A 22,611-nucleotide genomic window follows, 5' to 3' on the forward strand; every position below is an offset into this window, starting at 1 on the left:
TTTGTGCCGCTTTGCCTGCAGTCTGAACGTGGCCTCAGCTGGTCTTAACTCGTGTGACACTAGTGGCAGGTTTACCTGAGTGCTAAGGCCGTTGACCATTTGTATCCACCAGTCCAGTTACAAAATAAACGCTTCTGAAAATGTCTTTTACCTAAAAAAAAAAATAGATTTAGTGGACAGAGACAGTGCACACGATGTTCCAAACAAACAAACAGAAACCACAATATTTCAGGAAAACAAATAGCATGACTGAAAACACATATCCCTTTATAAAAAAAATATATAAAAAAAAAAAAATATATAAATATAATAATATATATATATATATATATATATATATATATAAAAATAATATATATATATATAAAAAAGCATATGGACATAATTACTCCAAAGTATATTTTTAAATCACATTAAATCATCACCTAACAGCCTTTATGCTCCTCCCATGACTGCATGGAAAAGACTAACACTACATAGGAAACCTAAAAAAACAAAACAATTCACATTTCCGAGGAAAAAGGTAATTTAATGTATTTTTAAACTGGGTGAGAACATTTGTAAAACTCTCACTTCCCTTAACAACTGAGACACAGACACACAACTGAAGGTAAAGTAACCAAGCAGGCTTTACGACAGAGCCTTTGACTTACCTAAACAATGTACATGGTCTAACACGTCACAGGTGGCGTTGTAGCGCTTGCGTGGGCAGGACACTGTCATACAGTTGGTAGAGTTTTTGCAGCGGTACTGGGACGGGTCCAGCTGCCAGCAGAACTGACAGGTGATGGAGAGAGAGAAGTTGGCTTGCTGCTGTCCCGACTCCACCTGCAAACATAAAGAAAAACATCAGGTCATCAATACACAGATATTCCCAAATTAAAGCACCACAGCTGTTTCTTAAAATAACAGTTTTCTTTCATCACACTACACAACGATTTGTCTTGGGAACTTTTGTCAAGCAACATTTAAATCACTTCCACAAAGCAAGACTTTGTTTCATTTCCTTTTAACAATGAGCTAAACAGCAACAGACTTCTAAGTATAAATCTCCCTCCATGCATCACAGATCTATCACAAGATGAACCGTTACTTACTATGCAGTGAACTCCTTTTTTGGTTTACAAGTGAAGGAAGTCGGTTTCCTGTAGGTGCAGTTGTGTTGATAATTGCAGTGCAAGCAATCAGCTGGCAGGCGCCGACACAAACCCCCGCTAGGACACCTGGAAGTGTAGCTCTCTTCATCTGCAGGGGACTCTGCAAAACAGGAAATGTTAGATCACAGGAGTGTTTCCATTTCTAGCAAGAATAATCAACGCAATGTTAAAAAGCTTTGGTGCAAGTTACTGTCATGGCTGTCTGAGATCATCACTGGGTGTGGCGATACACTTGTAACCGAATCCCTCTGAATCTCTTGCCAAATGTAGAAAATAAGGCTGTGGGAGGTGAAAGACTAACATTGCTCGCTGATGACCGATTATCCTATTAAGGCTGCCTGCTGGTCAGCAACAGTGCATTCTCTATATATAGTATACGGATTATTAGAAGCATTTCCAGCACCTTGTGGAACCGCTGTAAAATATATACATGCTTAAAATAAACTCTAGTTCCAGGTCATAGTTAGTTTGATGAATACCTGATGTGTTCACTTACCTGAGGCTGCAGCAGGCACCACTGGGCTGGTGATGACAGGTTCTTGCGGGGCATCCCTGGTGTAGGAAGGCTCCTGGCCAACATGAGGAGAGCTCAGGTAACCTGACGAGCAAACCAGACATTAAAGAAGATTCTTCTGCTTATCTGATATCACCAACATTATAAAAACACAATATAAACAATAAATATTGTGCTGATTTTGGAAATAATGAGCAATATTTTTTGCTGCATTGTCGTGTTACGAGACAGACATGCCATGGTTAAATATAAAGTAGAAGTCTAGTGCACGTGTTGGTAATTAAAAATGGATTGCATTGAAATAAAAAAAATGTAAGCTAAGCTAGCTAACGTAACAGTTAGGCGTCAACTGACTAGAAACACGTCTTGTAAATTAGCATGAGCAACTGTTAGCCCTCATATATTGTACATTAAACACTGTGTAATTAAACAACCCGCCTGGTGTATTAGACAAACAGCTGTTGAATCAGCGCTACTCACTGCATCCAATGTTTTCATTGCTAACTAGCTAACCTTAGGTGCACTAGCGTTAGCTCGCTGGCTAACCAGTTAATGCTAACTCATTGGGAGGAAGCTACGGTTAGTACGACAAATGTAAGCTAGCTATAAACACGAGTGAAGCTGGTTTGAATATGTGACTGCCCCCCCCCTAAACATACCGTTAACACATTGTAAGACCAGGTCCATAAACAAAACGATGACAATTCCGTAGGTTTTAAAGCATCGTCCTCGGTCCGGTCTCCAAATCTGACAGATAGTGGCCATTGTTGTAGCAGAGCTAACCGAAGCTGCGTTCAAGTCATGTAGGAAATAAAAGGATCATCAGCAGTCTCGAGGCATGAAGAGGCAAGTGCTTCATTATGCACAGCAGAATAGGACAGGTAAATTTTCCTTAAAATATCATGACCTTATTCTCTTTAAATTACAAGTTTATTCTCGTAATATACAATATATAATATTACCTTTTCCCCCCACAAAATATTACGAATTCCAAAAGAACGATGTGTTTTGAACGAGCAGGAAGTCTTTGTGAAACACAAAGTCAGGGGTTTATAAATTAATGAATCATTAAAAAAAGGTTAATTCCCCAAACAAACACAAAAAAAGATGGAAGAGTAAATAATGCTACATGTGTTTACTCAGCAGGGATAACACTAAATTATATTTTATTCAGATTTTTTCTGTTTTCCTCAACATAAATTGTGTGCTTCATCAGAATGCATGAAATTAAGAGTTTGAGCCCCGACCCCCACTAATGTTGAAAACTAAGCCCTTAAATGAAAGGCGTATAGGTGTTTGATTATCAAGCACAACACATTTCTGTAAAAGGCTGCACGTCTCTACAAAATAATCCTTCTGCCGTCTATCATGAGATGCAATTGTTGTAAAAAAAGAACATTTCTATCATTGTGGAAATAAAAAGAACAAAACGCTCACATTCAGTAGCTTTATTTTATTTCCCCACAGAGACGGACCTTTGTGAAAGATCTGTGCCAAATTCACACAACCTTCATTTTGACAATGATCACATCGTTTCCTCAAATGATCAAGTAACTTCCCTTCAGATAGACCACGCACACAAACGTGTCCTTTTCTCCCCTTCACAGGATCAGTGGGCAATTTAAAGTTGTTTTGTTGCCCAATTCACTTACAGAAAATCAGCTCATCAGTTCCTGTCTGAGTTCTGCTCTACTACACTTTCACTGAACCATCTTCACATGTGCCATCACTCGTCCCTTTACTGCTCTTCTGACTGTAGTGGATGTTTTTCAATGCTCGAGTCTGCTTTGCGTCTCGATCAGAACTCCTCCTCTGCGTTTGGACAGCGGCATTGGTTGAGCAGGGTCAGGCGAGCCAGCACCTCGGCCACCGACAGCTCTCCGTGGACTTTGTTGTCTCGCGTGCGCACATTGACACCGTTAGTCATCTTCTCCTTCTCTCCCACCACTGCCAAGACACAAGAAGACAACAGCTTGACATGGGCCACCGCAAATTTCACTAACACTGTTTTACCAAACCTTTAAGTTTTGGTACGGTTTGATCCTTTACATTTACAGCCACACACACACAGCCACACACACACAGCCACACACACACAGCCACACACACACAGCCACACACACACACACACACACACACACACAATGTACTTTTGAAATGTTATTGAATCAGTCAGCGCTCCTGAATGTACATTTTCTTACCAAGAATGAAGTTGTATTGGGCCAACTGGGCGTTGCGGATCTTCTTGTTGAGCAGACAGCTGGAGTCCAGATCAGCATCTGCCATGAAACCGGCTTCTGTGAACTGCTTACACACCTGACAGGTGGGACAAACATTTACGTTACCTTCAGCAGTTCCACAGATAATTATTGTCTGCACTCGTGTGACTGTAGATGAATGTGGGGAGGATGGGGAAGTGGAAGACCTACTTTCTTGGCGTACTCCTCTAGGGAGGGGTTGACGGGCACTAACATCACCTGACGTGGAGAGAGCCACAGAGGCCTGTTGGGACGGACAGACTGATGAAACAATCTTCACACTGATATACTGCTGTGATATCTTCACACTACTGCGGGGTGAAATCTGTATCCTTATGTTCGATACAGAGGAAGGTTTGGAACTCTAGGAAGATGGCATGTCACTCATAACCAGTTTTATTGTGACACAATATCTAAAATAATGACTCACTAAACATGTCAGCATTGTGGATTAGATTTATAAGCTTTTAAATGCAAAGCAAGCAGAAAGCGTCTCACCATTTCCCTGCGTAGTTCTCTGTGAGGATGGCAATCATCCTCTCCACTGAGCCCAAGATGGCCCGGTGGATGATGACTGGTCGGGCTCGGTCGTCCCCGTCCTTCCTGTAAGAAGTGCAGAGAGAATGTTTTATTACCTTTATGTTACACTACATTGAGATGCAGAGTACAAGTACATCGAAACATTAACTAGCAGCGTTTAGTAACAGGATATGTGCGTATACACCGGTATCCACAATAACATGACATGCTATAAATTAAATATTGATATCATGTCAATAATACACATATAGGATAATATCGTGTAGAGCTGCAAAGATTTAAACGATTATTCAGTTTGAGTCATTTAAATCTGAATATCTTCTGGTTTCTGTTTGAGTTGTGGACAAAATACATTTTATGGCGTCATGCTTGGTTTGGCTTATTTATAGCTAATAGTTGAATTTGTGTTCTATGGTTTCTGTATGTTGCACTTCAAACGGGCTGAAGACCGTTCACTGATACGATTGTATTTGAAGCTATTCTTACAAGATTCTTGCTGTTCAGAGTTTAACCTCCAGGATTGTTTGCACTTTGTCGCTTTGGACAAAAGCGTTAGCTAAATGTACTGTAAGGTACTATAATGTACTGTACTATAATGTACTGTAAGGTACTATAATGTACTGTACTATAATGTACTGTACTGTACTATAATGTACTGTAATGTACTATAATGTACTGTAAGGTACTATAATGTACTGTACTATAATGTACTGTACTATACTGTGATGTACTGTACTGTACGGTACTGTACTATAATGTAATGTACTGTACTGTACTATAATGTACTCTACTATACTGTGATGTACTGTACGGTACTGTACTATAATGTAATGTACTGTACTGTACTATAATGTACTCTACTATACTGTGATGTACTGTACTGTACGGTACTGTACTATACTGTACTATAATTTAATGTACTGTACTGTACTATAAAGTACTGTACTATACTGTGATGTACTGTACTGTACGGTACTGTACTATACTGTACTATAATGTAATGTACTGTACTGTACTATAAAGTACTGTACTATACTGTGATGTACTGTACTGTACGGTACTGTACTATAATGTAATGTACTGTACTGTACTATAATGTAATGTACTGTACTGTACTATAAAGTACTCTACTATACTGTGATGTACTGTACTGTACGGTACTGTACTATACTGTACTATAATGTAATGTACTGTACTGTACTATAAAGTACTGTACTATACTGTGATGTACTGTACTGTACGGTACTGTACTATACTGTACTATAATGTAATGTACTGTACTGTACTATAAAGTACTGTACTATACTGTGATGTACTGTACGGTACTGTACTATAATGTAATGTACTGTACTGTACTATAAAGTACTGTACTATACTGTGATGTACTGTACTGTACGGTACTGTACTATACTGTACTATAATGTAATGTACTGTACTGTACTATAAAGTACTGTACTATACTGTGATGTACTGTACTGTACGGTACTGTACTATACTGTACTATAATGTAATGTACTGTACTGTACTATAAAGTACTGTACTATACTGTGATGTACTGTACTGTACGGTACTGTACTATAATGTAATGTACTGTACTGTACTATAATGTAATGTACTGTACTGTACTATAAAGTACTCTACTATACTGTGATGTACTGTACTGTACGGTACTGTACTATACTGTACTATAATGTACTGTACTATAAAGTACTCTACTATACTGTGATGTACTGTACTGTACGGTACTGTACTATACTGTACTATAATGTACTGTACTATAAAGTACTGTACTATACTGTGATGTACTGTACTGTACGGTACTGTACTATACTGTACTATAATGTAATGTACTGTACTGTACTATAATGTACTCTACTATACTGTGATGTACTGTACTGTAAGGTACTATACTGTACTGTAATGTAAGGTACTATAATGTAATGTGATGTAATGTACTGTACTATAATGTAATATAATGTAATATAATGTACTGTACTGTGATGTAATGTAAGGTACTATAATGTAATGTACTGTGATGTAATGTACTGTACTATAATGTAATATAATGTAATATAATGTAATGTACTGTGATGTAATGTACTGTACTATAATGTAATATAATGTAATGTACTGTGATGTAATGTACTGTACTGTAATGTACTGTAAGGTACTATAATGTAATGTACTGTAATATAATGTAATATAATGTAATATAATGTAATATAATGTAATGTACTGTACTGTGATGTACTGTACTATAATGTAATGTACTGTAAGGTACTATAATGTAATGTACTGTACTGTACTATAATGTAATGTAATGTAATGTACTGTACTGTGATTTAATGTACTGTACTATAATGTAATGTACTGTAAGGTACTATAATGTAATATAATGTAATATAATGTAATGTACTGTGATGTAATGTACTGTACTATAATGTAATATAATGTAATATAATGTAATGTACTGTGATGTAATGTACTGTACTATAATGTAATATAATGTAATGTACTGTACTGTGATGTAATGTACTGTACTGTAATGTACTGTAAGGTACTATAATGTAATGTACTGTAATATAATGTAATATAATGTAATATAATGTAATATAATGTAATGTACTGTACTGTGATGTACTGTACTATAATGTAATGTACTGTAAGGTACTATAATGTAATGTACTGTACTGTACTATAATGTAATGTAATGTAATGTACTGTACTGTGATTTAATGTACTGTACTATAATGTAATGTACTGTAAGGTACTATAATGTAATATAATGTAATATAATGTAATGTACTGTACTGTGATGTACTGTACTTATAATGTAATGTACTATAATGTAATGTACTGTACTATAATGTAATATAATGTAATGTAATGTACTGTACTGTGATGTACTGTACTATAATGTAATGTACTGTACTGTACTATAATGTAATATAATGTAATGTGATGTACTATAATGTAATGTACTGTACTGTACTATAATGTAATATAATGTAATATAATGTAATGTACTGTACTGTGATGTACTGTACTATAATGTAATGTAATGTACTGTACTATAATGTAATATAATGTAATGTGATGTACTATAATGTAATGTACTGTACTGTACTATAATGTACTCTACTATACTGTGATGTACTGTACTGTAAGGTACTATACTGTACTGTAATGTAAGGTACTATGTGATGTAATGTACTGTACTATAATGTAATATAATGTAATATAATGTAATGTACTGTACTGTGATGTAATGTACTGTAATATAATGTAATGTACTGTAAGGTACTATAATGTAATGTACTGTGATGTAATGTACTGTACTATAATGTAATATAATGTAATATAATGTAATGTACTGTGATGTACTGTACTGTACTATAATGTAATATAATGTAATGTACTGTGATGTAATGTACTGTACTATAATGTAATGTACTGTAAGGTACTATAATGTAATGTACTGTACTATAATGTAATATAATGTAATATAATGTAATGTACTGTACTGTGATGTACTGTACTATAATGTAATGTACTGTAAGGTACTATAATGTAATGTACTGTACTGTACTATAATGTAATATAATGTAATGTAATGTACTGTACTGTACTGTACTATAATGTAATATAATGTAATATAATGTAATGTACTGTACTGTGATGTACTGTACTATAATGTAATGTACTATAATGTAATGTACTGTACTATAATGTAATATAATGTAATGTAATGTACTGTACTGTGATGTACTGTACTATAATGTAATGTACTGTACTATAATGTAATATAATGTAATGTGATGTACTATAATGTAATGTACTGTACTGTACTATAATGTAATATAATGTAATATAATGTAATGTAATGTACTGTACTGTGATGTACTGTACTGTAATGTATGTAATGTACTGTACTATAATGTAATATAATGTAATGTGATGTACTATAATGTAATGTACTGTACTGTACTATAATGTACTCTACTATACTGTGATGTACTGTACTGTAAGGTACTATACTGTACTGTAATGTAAGGTACTATAATGTGATGTAATGTACTGTACTGTACTATAATGTAATATAATGTAATATAATGTAATGTACTGTACTGTGATGTAATGTACTGTAATATAATGTAATGTACTGTAAGGTACTATAATGTAATGTACTGTGATGTAATGTACTGTACTATAATGTAATATAATGTAATATAATGTAATGTACTGTGATGTAATGTACTGTACTATAATGTAATATAATGTAATGTACTGTACTGTGATGTAATGTACTGTACTATAATGTAATGTAATGTACTGTACTGTGATGTACTGTACTATAATGTAATGTACTGTACTATAATGTAATGTACTGTAAGGTACTATAATGTAATGTACTGTAAGGTACTATAATGTAATGTACTGTACTATAATGTAATGTACTGTAAGGTACTATAATGTAATGTACTGTACTATAATGTAATATAATGTAATATAATGTAATGTACTGTACTGTGATGTACTGTACTATAATGTAATGTACTGTAAGGTACTATAATGTAATGTACTGTACTGTACTATAATGTAATATAATGTAATGTAATGTACTGTACTGTGATTTAATGTACTGTACTATAATGTAATGTACTGTAAGGTACTATAATGTAATGTACTGTACTGTACTATAATGTAATATAATGTAATATAATGTAATGTACTGTACTGTGATGTACTGTACTATAATGTAATGTACTATAATGTAATGTACTGTACTATAATGTAATATAATGTAATGTAATGTACTGTACTGTGATGTACTGTACTATAATGTAATGTACTGTACTATAATGTAATATAATGTAATGTGATGTACTATAATGTAATGTACTGTACTGTACTATAATGTAATATAATGTAATATAATGTAATGTAATGTACTGTACTGTGATGTACTGTACTGTAATGTAATGTAATGTACTGTACTATAATGTAATATAATGTAATGTGATGTACTATAATGTAATGTACTGTACTGTACTATAATGTACTCTACTATACTGTGATGTACTGTACTGTAAGGTACTATACTGTACTGTAATGTAAGGTACTATAATGTGATGTAATGTACTGTACTGTACTATAATGTAATATAATGTAATATAATGTGATGTACTGTACTGTGATGTAATGTACTGTAATATAATGTAATGTACTGTAAGGTACTATAATGTAATGTACTGTGATGTAATGTACTGTACTATAATGTAATATAATGTAATATAATGTAATGTACTGTGATGTAATGTACTGTACTATAATGTAATATAATGTAATGTACTGTACTGTGATGTAATGTACTGTACTATAATGTAATGTAATGTACTGTACTGTGATGTACTGTACTATAATGTAATGTACTGTACTATAATGTAATGTACTGTAAGGTACTATAATGTAATGTACTGTACTATAATGTAATATAATGTAATGTGATGTACTATAATGTAATGTACTGTACTATAATGTAATGTACTGTACTATAATGTAATGTACTGTACTATAATGTACTGTACTGTAATGTACTATAATGTAATGTACTGTACTATAATGTAATGTACTATAATGTAATGTACTATAATGTAATGTACTATAATGTAATGTACTATAATGTACTATAATGTAATGTACTGTAATGTACTATAATGTAATATAATGTAATGTACTATAATGTACTATAATGTAATGTACTATAATGTAATGTACTGTAATGTACTATAATGTAATATAATGTAATGTACTATAATATAATGTAATGTACTATAATGTAATGTACTGTAATGTACTATAATGTAATGTACTGTACTGTAATGTACTGTACTGTACTATAATGTAATGTACTGTAATGTAATGTACTATAATGTAATGTACTGTACTGTAATGTACTATAATGTAATGTACTGTAATGTACTGTAATGTACTGTACTATAATGTAATGTACTGTACTATAATGTACTGTACTGTAATGTACTATAATGTAATGTACTGTACTATAATGTAATGTACTGTACTATAATGTAATGTACTGTAAGGTACTATAATGTAATGTACTGTACTATAATGTAATGTACTGTACTATAATGTAATGTACTGTAATATAATGTAATGTACTATAATGTAATGTACTATAATGTAATGTACTGTACTATAATGTACTGTAATGTACTATAATGTAATGTACTATAATGTAATATAATGTAATGTACTATAATGTACTGTAATGTACTATAATGTAATGTAATGTACTATAATGTAATATAATGTAATGTACTATAATGTACTGTAATGTACTATAATGTAATGTACTGTAATGTAATGTACTATACTGTACTGTAATGTAATGTACTATAATGTAATATAATGTAATATAATGTAATGTACTATAATGTACTATAATGTAATGTACTGTAATGTACTATAATGTAATGTACTGTAATGTAATGTACTGTAATGTACTATAATGTAATGTACTGTAATGTAATGTACTATAATGTACTGTACTGTAATGTACTGTACTGTAATGTACTATAATGTAATGTACTATAATGTACTGTAATGTACTATAATGTAATGTACTGTAATGTAATGTACTATACTGTACTGTAATGTAATGTACTATAATGTAATATAATGTAATATAATGTAATGTACTATAATGTACTATAATGTAATGTACTGTAATGTACTATAATGTAATGTACTGTAATGTAATGTACTGTAATGTACTATAATGTAATGTACTGTAATGTAATGTACTATAATGTACTGTACTGTAATGTACTGTACTGTAATGTACTATAATGTAATGTACTGTAATGTACTGTAATGTACTATAATGTACTGTACTGTAATGTACTGTACTATAATGTAATGTACTGTAATGTACTATAATGTACTGTACTGTAATGTACTGTACTGTAATGTACTATAATGTAATGTACTGTAATGTAATGTACTGTAATGTAATATAATGTAATGTACTATAATGTACTGTAATGTACTATAATGTAATGTACTGTAATGTAATGTAATGTACTATAATGTAATATAATGTAATATAATGTAATGTACTATAATGTAATATAATGTACTATAATGTAATGTACTATAATGTAATGTACTGTAATGTAATGTACTGTAATGTACTATAATGTAATGTACTGTAATGTAATGTACTATAATGTAATATAATGTAATATAATGTAATGTACTGTAATGTACTATAATGTAATATAATGTAATATAATGTAATGTACTGTAATATAATGTACTGTAATGTACTGTACTGTACTGTACTGTAATGTACTGTACTGTACTGTACTGTACTGTACTATAATGTAATGTACTGTAATGTACTATAATGTACTGTACTGTAATGTACTGTACTGTACTGTAATGTAATGTACTGTAATGTACTATAATGTACTGTACTGTAATGTACTATAATGTAATGTACTGTAATGTAATGTACTGTAATGTACTATAATGTAATGTACTGTAATGTACTATAATGTAATGTAATATAATGTAATATAATGTAATGTACTGTAATGTACTGTAATGTACTATAATGTAATATAATGTAATGTAATATAATGTAATGTACTGTAATATAATATAATGTACTGTACTGTAATGTACTGTACTGTAATGTACTGTACTGTAATGTACTATAATGTAATATACTGTAATGTAAGGTAATGTGATGTACTATAATGTAATGTAAGGTACTATAATGTACTATAATGTAATATAATGTAATATAATGTAATGTACTATAATGTAATGTAAGGTACTATAATGTAATGTGATGTACTATAATGTAATGTACTGTAATACTGTTAGGGTTAGGGATGTTATGGAGTTATGGAACCAGACTCTCTCTAAACTCATATTTTGAGTGTAAATCATTTAAGTTAAAGATGACCCCCCCCCCCCCCCCTTTCCTTTACGTTTGTAATCCATGACACTAATGCACAAACTGTAAACTCCTCACAGTCTGTTGCTGGATGTGTTCCTGATGCAGAGTTTACAAACTGAAGTGATAAATCAACCCTGAGCTGGCTCAACAAGTTCACATCAAACAACTTCTTAAAACAGCTGAGCCGTGTGATTCAGGAGGGGATTAACATTTAGTGCGTCATCATCATCATCATCCATCAGGTGACTCACCCCACAAAGGTCAGGTTGAAGCGGATCGGCAGCTGAAAGTCCAGCTGAATGGTTGCACACTGGTGGTAACGGCCAATCGCATCTTTGATCTTAATGTCAATCTGCAAGCGCACAGAAATGAATCACTTCACAGACCTGAGACGACTTTAGGAGGATTTGTTTTTGGCAGGAAATATTGAATGTTCCGAACCTTCGGTCCATAAAAAGCTCCGTCTCCAGGGTTGAGTTTCCATGACTCCCCAAACTCGTTCAGGCTGTTCTCCAGTTGCTGTTGAAACACGAGGCGCAGGTTAACACGTGCACGTCTACACTTCAGGGATGCCCTCATGTCATGATGTGATAACCTCCTACTATTCTCCCACTCAGCTGGAATACAAACCAGTTCATGTTGTATAAACAGGCAGAAGTAACATGTGAGCACAACGCTGACAAGAACACACAAGGAAAGTGAGAAGAGACTGGATCCACTTTAAATCATCACCACGCTGCACGAGGACGTTTACCTTCTCAGCCTGGTCCCACACAGCGATGTCCCCCAGATACTTCTCTGGACGCGTGGCGAGGTGAAGCTGGAAGGAGAAGCCGAACACACTGTAAACACAGCGCAGGAAGTCCAGACAGCCCTTCATCTCCGACTCGATCTGTAGACGTGATTTGAGGAATAAAAGTTGTTACTTGTTTTTCTAAACGGTCACATGTTCAAAGACTTCCCGCTTGTATAACAATCTTTTTAAAAAATGATGTAGTCACCTGATCCATCGTGCAGAAAATGTGAGCGTCATCCTGCTGGAAACGGCGCACTCTGGTCAGCCCCGTCAGTGTTCCCGACAGCTCGTTTCTGTGGAGGACCCCGAAATCTGCCAGCCTCAGAGGAAGCTCCCTCCACGAGCGAGGCCGGTGGCCGAACATCAGACTGCAGGACGAGCAGAGAGCAGGAACTTACACGACTGAGACGCTTTCAATAATCTGCGTGTTGCTGGATTTACAACATTACCAGTGTCCGGGGCAGTTCATGGGCTTCAGTGCAAAGATGTCCTCTTCCACAGGGAAGGAGAATATGTTTTCGCTGTAGTGCTGCCAGTGGCCAGACGTCTCCCACAGTTTGCTGTTATAGATGTTGGGGGTGGCTACTTCCTGAAAGCCTCTTCTCCAGTACTCACCCTAGAACAACATCAAAACCACATAAACAAGCGAAACCCGCCAGGTGGTTCTGCACAGTCACGTGCCTTCTGTTGCTCCTGCAATGGAAACCACATCCTGTGAGTTTTGTTTTCCTGAAGCAAAACATTTTAATGTCCAGTTGAGCTGTTTGGCAGCCAACAGTGGAAGACTGGTGTCCCTGGAAGGAGTTCAACTGGCACTGAAACAGGAATGAGCTTAACAACATCATGCTCAGTGAGCTTCACCTGAATACATACAAGTCAGCAGAAGATACAAAACCTGCATGTCGTGCTCAATCCACCTCCAGCATCTAAAGAATGTGCTCACTGTTGAACCGATATGATATATCAGCGATATGTTGCAGAGGGAAATGCACGGCATGCTGTTTTTTATTTTACACATAGATAACAGTCTGAAGTGACGTGATAATGATCTCGCACCGGTTCTGTGCAATGTGGTCTCCTTGGCTTGGTCCGGTGTGTGTGTGTGTGTGTGTGTGTGAAAGCCTCTCAAGATGTCAACACATCTCTGCAGATATGTCACAGAGACAACTTTCTGTACAGTCACACTGAAGTGTGTGCAGCTTCAGACGAGCTCTGCTCTTAAAGGAATACTTCACACAAACCACAACATTTTATATTAACTACTCGCCTCGTGCTCCTCAATTCTTGAAGAAAACGTTGCTTTTCTCACATTCCTCCACGGTGAACGAGTCAAACAGCGGAGAGGAGTCTTCAAGAATGACAGAAAGACTACATCAAAACATCGTGCAGTATAATCCAAGTCTCATTTATCTTTGTCGTGTGATCACTACTTCCCAAACACAAGCTTTATCACTAAAAGATTACTAGATTACAGTTCGGACTCAAGTGCACGAAGAGTTTTAAATACTAAGGTTTGGGAAGCAGTGAGCATCGACTGGATAAGTGACACTTGGATTAAACTGCACGAGTTGTGTGAGAGTTTTTAAACGGGCGTTTTCTGCTCCATTTACTTCAAGACTTTGTTCAGTGTGGTGAGCAGCTGACACACAAGTCATCATTCTGTGAACTATTCCTTTAACTGAGAACTTCTGTCCATCAGAGAGGACTGCTCTGCTGCAGGCAAGCCACACACACACACACACACACACACACACACACACACACACACACACACACACACACACACACACACACACACACACACACACACACACACACACACACACACACACACACACACACACACACACTTTGCAAAAGTTAAAGGTTTGTGGTCGACTCGTTACACTCAGCTGGAGCCTCGCTGACTCAGGGTGACGGCGGTTTAAGTGTTTTTGTTTTTCAGCATCTCTGGAGTTTTTAAAAACAGAAAAGGGTAATCACCACAGAAGATCCTCAATAAAGTGTTTTTAACCAAAGCTTATTGTGACAAATGTTTTTCAGCATCACGGGACACTTGTGATGAGGTCACCAACGTTTGAAAACAATATAACAAACAAATTGCGGACGGGAAGCATACATCATCTCTGTGAGCTCTACTCATTAATGATGTGATAATAGATATTAATACCGTGACTTTAGACTCCTACCCTGATGAACTCGGTGAGCGTGTTGTAGATGTAGGCTCCTCGTGGCAGGAAGAAACAGCTGCCGGGGCTGAGGTCGTGGAAGAAGAACAGCTCCTGATCCTGTCAATCACACAAAACAGGACGTTTTTAGGACTTCACATATCTGCAGGTACAATCAGCAGGAAACACCTACGCACACACACCTCTACACACACACACGCACGCACACACACACACACACACACCTCTACACACACACACGCACGCACGCACACACACCTCTACACACGCGCACACACACGCGCACACGGGGGAGGTATCCAATCACAGACCATCTGTCAGCGACTGAGCGCCGAAAAAAGCTCAAAGGAGTCCGAGGAGAACCGGAGAGAGATGTGAGGACAAACAAATACATTAGTCCAACAGTGTCAGCACATCTTGTGATTTATGGAACCAACTTGTGATTTGTTGTGTTCATGAGTTTATTTCAGAGGTTATTAAAGTGGGAGGACGGCCTCCGCAGGGGGGATGTTAGTTATTACACTGGTCAACAGAAGATCCTATAGGAAACCTCAGAAGGTTTGTAATGTGGTTAAAGAGTGCTCAGATTCAGTAGTTTGAGAATGTTATGGTTTTTCTAAGATCTTTCTTATGCATTTAAAGTAGATTTAAGTTGTGTCAATCAACAATAACAGAATACCTTGGCTCAAATGTTGAGCGTCTATAGGATCAAATAACATAATCATGATCCCATATGCATCCAGACCACTTTGTTAAAATGAAGCTTTGTTAAAATGAAGCTTTGTTACTGAAATGTTTCCATTTCAGTAACACTGTCACTGAAAGAAAATGGAAGTAAGTTAAAGTATGGGATTAAAAAGGGAGGGGCTTATTGTGAGAACATGTCTTTAACGGATGTTCAACGTGCACAGTGAAGAAAAACCTTCGTCACATTAATGATGATTAAAACACTGATGAAGACTTAGAACCATAGACTGGATACACTTAAACTAACCAGGACAATTCAACAAGTAAAAGATGAAGATAGAGGTTTCCCCAGAGTGTCTGTGTCTCATGTGACAGGATGCCACTGATAAAGGTTACGTCAGGATCATGAATCGTGGCTGCGCCTGCTGCCCTGGTCCTGCTGGACACCAGGAAGCCTTGTTGACATTTTCCTGGATTCATCAAAACTTTCTCTTTTTCAACACAACATCATTTCTGTCAAATGTTGTATTTGAACTATGTTGTTTATCCTGTACACACAACATCTATTGCACGTCTGTCCGTCCTGGGAGAGGGATCCCTCCTCAGTCTCTCCCTGAGGTTTCTAACATGAAAGGACAGAGGGTCTAAAGACAGAGGGTCTAAAGACAGAGGGTCTAAGGACAGAGGGTCTAAAGACAGAGGGTCTAAAGACAGAGGGTTTAAGGACAGAGGGTCTAAAGACAGAGGGTCTAAAGACAGAGGGTCTAAGGACAGAGGGTTTAAGGACAGAGGGTCTAAAGACAGAGGTTCTAAGGACAGAGGGTTTAAGGACAGAGGGTCTGAGGACAGAGGGTCTAAGGACAGAGGGTCTGAGGACAGAGGGTCTGAGGACAGAGGGTCTGAGGACAGAGGGTCTGAGGACAGAGGTTCTAAAGACAGAGGGTCTAAGGACAGAGGGTCTGAGGACAGAGGGTCTGAGGACAGAGGGTCTGAGGACAGGGGTTCTAAAGACAGAGGGTCTGAGGACAGAGGGTCTGAGGACAGAGGGTCTGAGGACAGAGGGTCTGAGGACAGAGGGTCTGAGGACAGGGGTTCTAAAGACAGAGGGTCTGAGGACAGAGGGTCTGAGGACAGAGGGTCTGAGGACAGAGGTTCTAAAGACAGAGGGTCTGAGGACAGAGGGTCTGAGGACAGAGGGTCTGGGGACAGAGGGTCTGGGGACAGAGGGTCTAAGGACAGAGGGTCTGAGGACAGAGGGTCTGGGGACAGAGGGTCTGAGGGTCTGAGGACAGAGGGTCTAAGGACAGAGGGTCTGAGGACAGAGGGTCTGAGGACAGAGGATCTGAGGACAGAGGGTCTGAGGACAGAGGGTCTGAGGACAGAGGGTCTAAGGACAGAGGGTCTGAGGACAGAGGGTCTGAGGACAGGGGATCTAAGGACAGAGGGTCTGAGGACAGAGGGTCTGAGGACAGAGGGTCTGAGGACAGAGGGTCTGAGGACAGGGGGTCTAAGGACAGAGGGTCTGAGGACAGAGGGTCTGAGGACAGAGGGTCTGAGGACAGGGGGTCTAAGGACAGAGGGTCTGATAAGTCTTTAATAGTAATCTTTATGAAACGCCCCTCTGGGAGTTCTTTATATAATCCTTTCCTCTCAGATCCTCTGCTGCCGTTTTAAAATACAAACCTCACTTCTCTTTCTTGTCCTGATTCCTTGCGTTGTTGAATCGCTTGTTATCGTGCAGTTTTAATATCTGCATCATGTTTTTATTTATTCTCTCGTTTCTTCACTTGTATGAAAGACGCTCCATAAATAAAGTGTATTATATTTATGATTTTATTGTCTGCATGTAGAGGTTTCAGAAATGCTTTGCGTTCACGCTGCTCTGTGCAGATGATACGACTCCACTTGGGTTCGTGCCACAGAGCACCATCTTCAAAACAACATGTCACTTTTGTCACCTCCATCCAACGGGCTTCAACAGCAACATCTTGACTCTGAGGCTGAACGTGGATCTGTGTTGTGATCAGTGCGGAGTGAGGTGCCGCCGTCTGCGTCTCCCATGCTGGGAAACCAGCTGGGCCGCTCAGATGACTCAGTGGTCCCAAATGTGCCAATATGAAGAAGCACAGCGCCCTCCGCTGGGAGAACGCAGCAACAGACGATTTCGTTCCAGACAACGTGGGTTTCGTGTCCAAAACTGCAACTAAATTTGATGATTTTGCCTTTTCTAACTCTAATGCTGCATTTTGTTCTTCTTCACGGTTCCTTTATGGAAACTGTGATCCGTGTTAGTTTCAGGGTTTCACCACATCTATAAACCCACAAACAGACACTCACGAGGATTAACTCCTACAAAAAGACCTCAAAGGGAGACGAGCCAGCCATCATATTATACAATTACCAATCAAAATGTCTCTCTGTAGCGTTTCAGTCTCCAGCTGGGTGGGCTCGGACATGACCGCCTACAGTGACTCACTTTGCCAATCTTGCGATGGTCTCTATTCTTGGCCTCCTCCTGAAAGCGTTCCCACTCCTTCAGCATCTTTGAGTCTGGGAAGGAAATCCCATAGATCCTCTGGAGCGTCTCCATGTCGGAGCGGCCCTCCCAGTAGGTGGAGGAGTTCTGATGACAGGGGGGGGGGGGGGAAGATTGCTAGTTAGTTTATTGCCTTAAATCTCGAATTGTGTTTTTAATTATTACGTTTTTTTAATTTGTGTTTCTCGGTTCCTAGGATTTCCTTTTTTTTATAAAACTTGGCTGTATTGTAAATGAGGTTTCTACCTGGAAAACAAGGGTTGAATGAGGATTAAAAATAAAAAGAGTAAAAAATAGAAAATAAAATGCATACATACATAAAATACAGAATAAAAACATTAAAATTATATCACATTTTCATTCACTTGGTATGCAGAGATATATATATATATATATATATATATATATATATATATATATATATATAAAAAAAGATTCACATACCTTGTAGATCTTCATGGCCTTAATCTTGCCTGTATGTCTGACATGGGGACCTCGGCACAAGTCAATCAAGGGTCCACATCTAACCAGGATTACACAACAGTTAGGTTTACAAACAAAGACTTCACACATCCTCTTAAAATAAAAACATCCAGTTAATAATTCTCCTCTTGAGAAACATCGTACCTGTAGACTGTGGTCGTGGGGGTGCTGACCTTCTCATTCAGAATGCGACACTTGAATTTGTTGTACTGAAAGAAACACAAGTTGTTTTCTCATCAGCAGCTGTGGAACAATAACCATGTTTCCAGCTTTCAACATTTAGAACAACTGGACAATAAATGCCAGAATTAAATCCAAATTCCCACAAGCGGCCGACGGCAGCGCTCCTTCTCACCTTAAACATCTTCAACAGCGTCTCCTTGCTGATTTCCAGCCTCTCAAAGGGCTGTTTCTCCTTCACCACGGCTTTACACAAAGTCTCAAGGTCTCCAAACTCCGTGCTGGAGACTCCCCTGGAGACAGCAAACACGTTCAGGTCATTAGCGTGACGTTTGTGATTACAGAGTCGTGTCTGACATGATGCAACACGGTGACATAAATCATCAGAGCTGCAGGTGCTGAGCATATTTATGTCTCAACACTGAAAGTAAAAATACTTGCTCACTTTTGTGCATCCAGGAACATGTCGTAGTAGAAACCGTTCTCGATGGGGGGTCCGTAACACAAACAACCCCCGTAAAAGTTCTCCATGGCCTCCCCCAGGATGTGAGCACTGGAGTGCCAATACACCTAGAGCACGAGATCAAGATGTTACTGCTCGACTTCGATCCATGAGGTAAAATGTTTAAACGTGTAAAAGCTCCGTGCACTCACAGCCTGAGCGTCCTCATTGTCAAAGCGTAAGATCTCAAGAGAGCAGTCCTGCTCGAGCGGTCGGTCCAGGTCCCAGAGCTCCTCGTTCACCCGAGAAATCACAGCGTTGTCAGCGAGGCCCTGGCTGAAAGACCGAGCGCAAGACAGATGCCTCAGAAATGCTGCGTCAGTGATTACCGCCATCATCATGATGAAAAGAAAGATTGAGCCTCATTCACCAGCATCTTCCTAGTTCATACACGTTCCTCTTAAATGTGTCGTTTCATCATCTTAAGATCAGATGTTTAAAAGAAAAGAGAATTAAGTAAAGAACGCCCAAACAAACGTAAAGACGAAGACTGGACTCCAAAAGTGAAACACCTTCAACAGCTCTAAAGTCCTTCTGCAGGAAGTGAACCCCAAACTAGCTTCATATTCACTAACGTCAGTAGTGGATATAAAGAAGCACAAAAAACATGCACGAGAAGTTTTGACTGGTTCAGTGTTGAGGTGTTTGTTACCAGCGGCGACAGAAACTTTACAGATGTGTGTGACGGCTGCTGTGATCCATCGCAACACGTCTCTAGGTTACTATAAAAGACTATAATGCTTTAGAAATATTATAAATGTATGTAATTTACATCCTACAGAATACATCTGAAGAAAGCATCATAAACAATTATAAGTGCACACGTCCCAAATAAGGAAACATTATATATATTTAGTATTATTATAAATGTAATATTGGGGGAAAGTCAGGTAAGAAACAGGAAGTCAAGTCTTCGAAGGCGTCTAATTTAATAATCACTTGTAAACCACCAACTATATTGATCACAGCCTTTAATGGATGATACACCGAGTGGATCTGTGCAGCTGATTCTAACCTGATCTCACAGGCCAGCTGGTACGGTGTGGTGACCCAAGCTTTCCCCGCCGCCTGGCGTCCGTCCGGCAGCTCCACGGTGATGTCCTTGCTGACTGCAGCTTTCTTCGCCAGCAGCTCATCACTCTCCCTCTTCAGCTCCTCGTACAGGCCGAGGCGCTCTGCAACGTATCCGGGCAGCGTCTTCTGCTGCAGGGGAAATATAACAGACTTTCCTAAATGCATTAAAGGAAACACTAAAAGCTTGACCAGAGCTTTAATGTTGTTTATTAAAATGTCACACGCTGTGTTCCTGCTGATGGTTGAACTGGGGAGCAGGATAAGTTCAAGGTCCTGCGCGTCTTCAATAATCACCTCTTTCACACCTGCGCGTCCCTTATCCTGCTTCTTCTCCTTCTTGTTCCCGTCACCTGGTTTGGTATCCGGGGTTACCACCTGTCCACAAACAGAGAGGTGTGTGTTTCTTTAGTGTCATTTATTCAAGTATTATATATTTTTAATGCCTTTATTTGACAGATGGTGTAGAAACAGGGCAGAGAGAACCAGGTGCGACATGCAACAAAGAACTTCCCAAAAAAAGCCGGACGCTACAAAAGGCGCTCCAGTTACTATTAAAAACAATATAGAATATGCTTATATGATAAAGATGGAGTATTTAACACTAATCTATCCAGTCGTATACAAATAATCTATAATTGGCTCCACATCGACGAACTCCAACATAAAAATGCTCTTTGTTACGTGTATTCAAAAACAGAATATTATAATATTCTCTGATAATATACACTGCACAATTAAATCATTTTGCTTTTGATAGTTTAGGTACATTTTGCCAGAGGTGGACGAAGTACTCAGATCTTTTACTTTAGTAAAAGTAGTAATACCACAACATCTTTACTTATATAAAAGTACTAAAGTATACCAATGTAGTTAAAGCACAAATTAAAAAACGCTCCATTTCAGAATAATATAATATATATGATAGTATTATAATTAGTGATGCATTAATGTGTTGGTAGCTGGTAGAGGAGGAGCTTTAAAACATTACATTGTTAGACTGTTATTTCTACTTGTGCATCTGGAGACTTACAATAAGCTTCTACTACTATTTGTGTCTGAGTCACATTATCAGCCTGTTATTAATATCAGTGAACATGTTCACTTTCCAAAGTGTGCACACACTGTGACACTGAGTGAGGCATCTATTTCTGGAAGTGGGATGGTGTAGTGTGTCATTTGGCTTCTTTGGACAGAGGCCCGCCCCTCATGAAGCTGCAGCATTACTACTACTCCCCACCTCATCATCACATGACACATGACACATTACACATTACACATTACACCGGGTAGTTCTACCCCAATCTTTTATTAATACCTTTTTATCAGCCCGGTTGTTTGTCTGCTTCTCTTTGCTGGTGTTTTTCTCCGGAGCTTTGCCACACTTCACTCCTTGTTTCTTCCCCTGCGCGTCCTCCAGCTGCAGCTCCGCCTGCAGCTCCGCCTGCAGACCCCTCCGGAGGTGCAGCAGCCGGTACTTCAGCTTCTCGTTATCCGCCCGCAGGCTCTCCAGCTCCGGGCGGACCTCCGCAACAACAACGGCATCCCGACCTTGGCTCAACCCTTCCTGGAGAGTGGATATTTCCTTGGAGAGGAGCCGAATTTGCTCCTCCTGGGCTGCCAAACGTGCAGCAAAGCACTCCGCCATCTTTAAATGACCACAATGACAGACAACTTCCGGTGATGGGTTTCAAAATAAAACCGC

The 22,611-nt window shown here is 37.8% G+C and overlaps 2 protein-coding genes across 3 annotated transcripts; both read right to left on the reverse strand.

Annotated features, from left to right (window-relative positions):
- Window positions 1-17: 17 nt before the first annotated feature.
- On the reverse strand, window positions 18-2,486 carry LOC115005019 (TM2 domain-containing protein 3-like). The gene is given in 6 exon segments (XM_029426793.1): window positions 18-151; window positions 654-828; window positions 1,098-1,120; window positions 1,123-1,257; window positions 1,654-1,755; window positions 2,331-2,486. Coding segments are annotated over 6 exon segments (621 nt in total). The 5' UTR covers window positions 2,437-2,486; the 3' UTR covers window positions 18-71.
- Window positions 2,487-3,104: 618 nt separating this feature from the next.
- On the reverse strand, window positions 3,105-22,590 carry LOC115005021 (threonine--tRNA ligase, cytoplasmic-like). Of its 2 annotated transcripts, none has more exons than XM_029426798.1 (19): window positions 22,225-22,590; window positions 21,204-21,284; window positions 20,851-21,035; window positions 19,988-20,111; window positions 19,779-19,903; window positions 19,509-19,626; window positions 19,298-19,362; window positions 19,115-19,193; window positions 18,611-18,757; window positions 15,448-15,546; window positions 13,708-13,874; window positions 13,464-13,626; window positions 13,217-13,354; window positions 12,904-12,981; window positions 12,714-12,814; window positions 4,428-4,532; window positions 4,101-4,173; window positions 3,873-3,987; window positions 3,105-3,618 (listed from the first exon to the last, which is right to left on the reverse strand). In XM_029426798.1, exons 1-19 carry the CDS (start codon window positions 22,552-22,554, stop codon window positions 3,470-3,472), a joined length of 2,442 nt encoding a protein of 813 aa, XP_029282658.1. In that variant the 5' UTR covers window positions 22,555-22,590; the 3' UTR covers window positions 3,105-3,469. The 2 variants fall into 2 exon arrangements, with proteins under 2 accessions (XP_029282658.1, XP_029282657.1); XM_029426797.1 differs by having other exon boundaries at window positions 20,851-21,038; window positions 22,225-22,588.
- Window positions 22,591-22,611: the final 21 nt, after the last annotated feature.

The sequence above is a fragment of the Cottoperca gobio genome, unplaced genomic scaffold (genome assembly GCF_900634415.1).
Source record: "Cottoperca gobio unplaced genomic scaffold, fCotGob3.1 fCotGob3_240arrow_ctg1, whole genome shotgun sequence".
Lineage (NCBI taxonomy): Eukaryota > Metazoa > Chordata > Actinopteri > Perciformes > Bovichtidae > Cottoperca > Cottoperca gobio.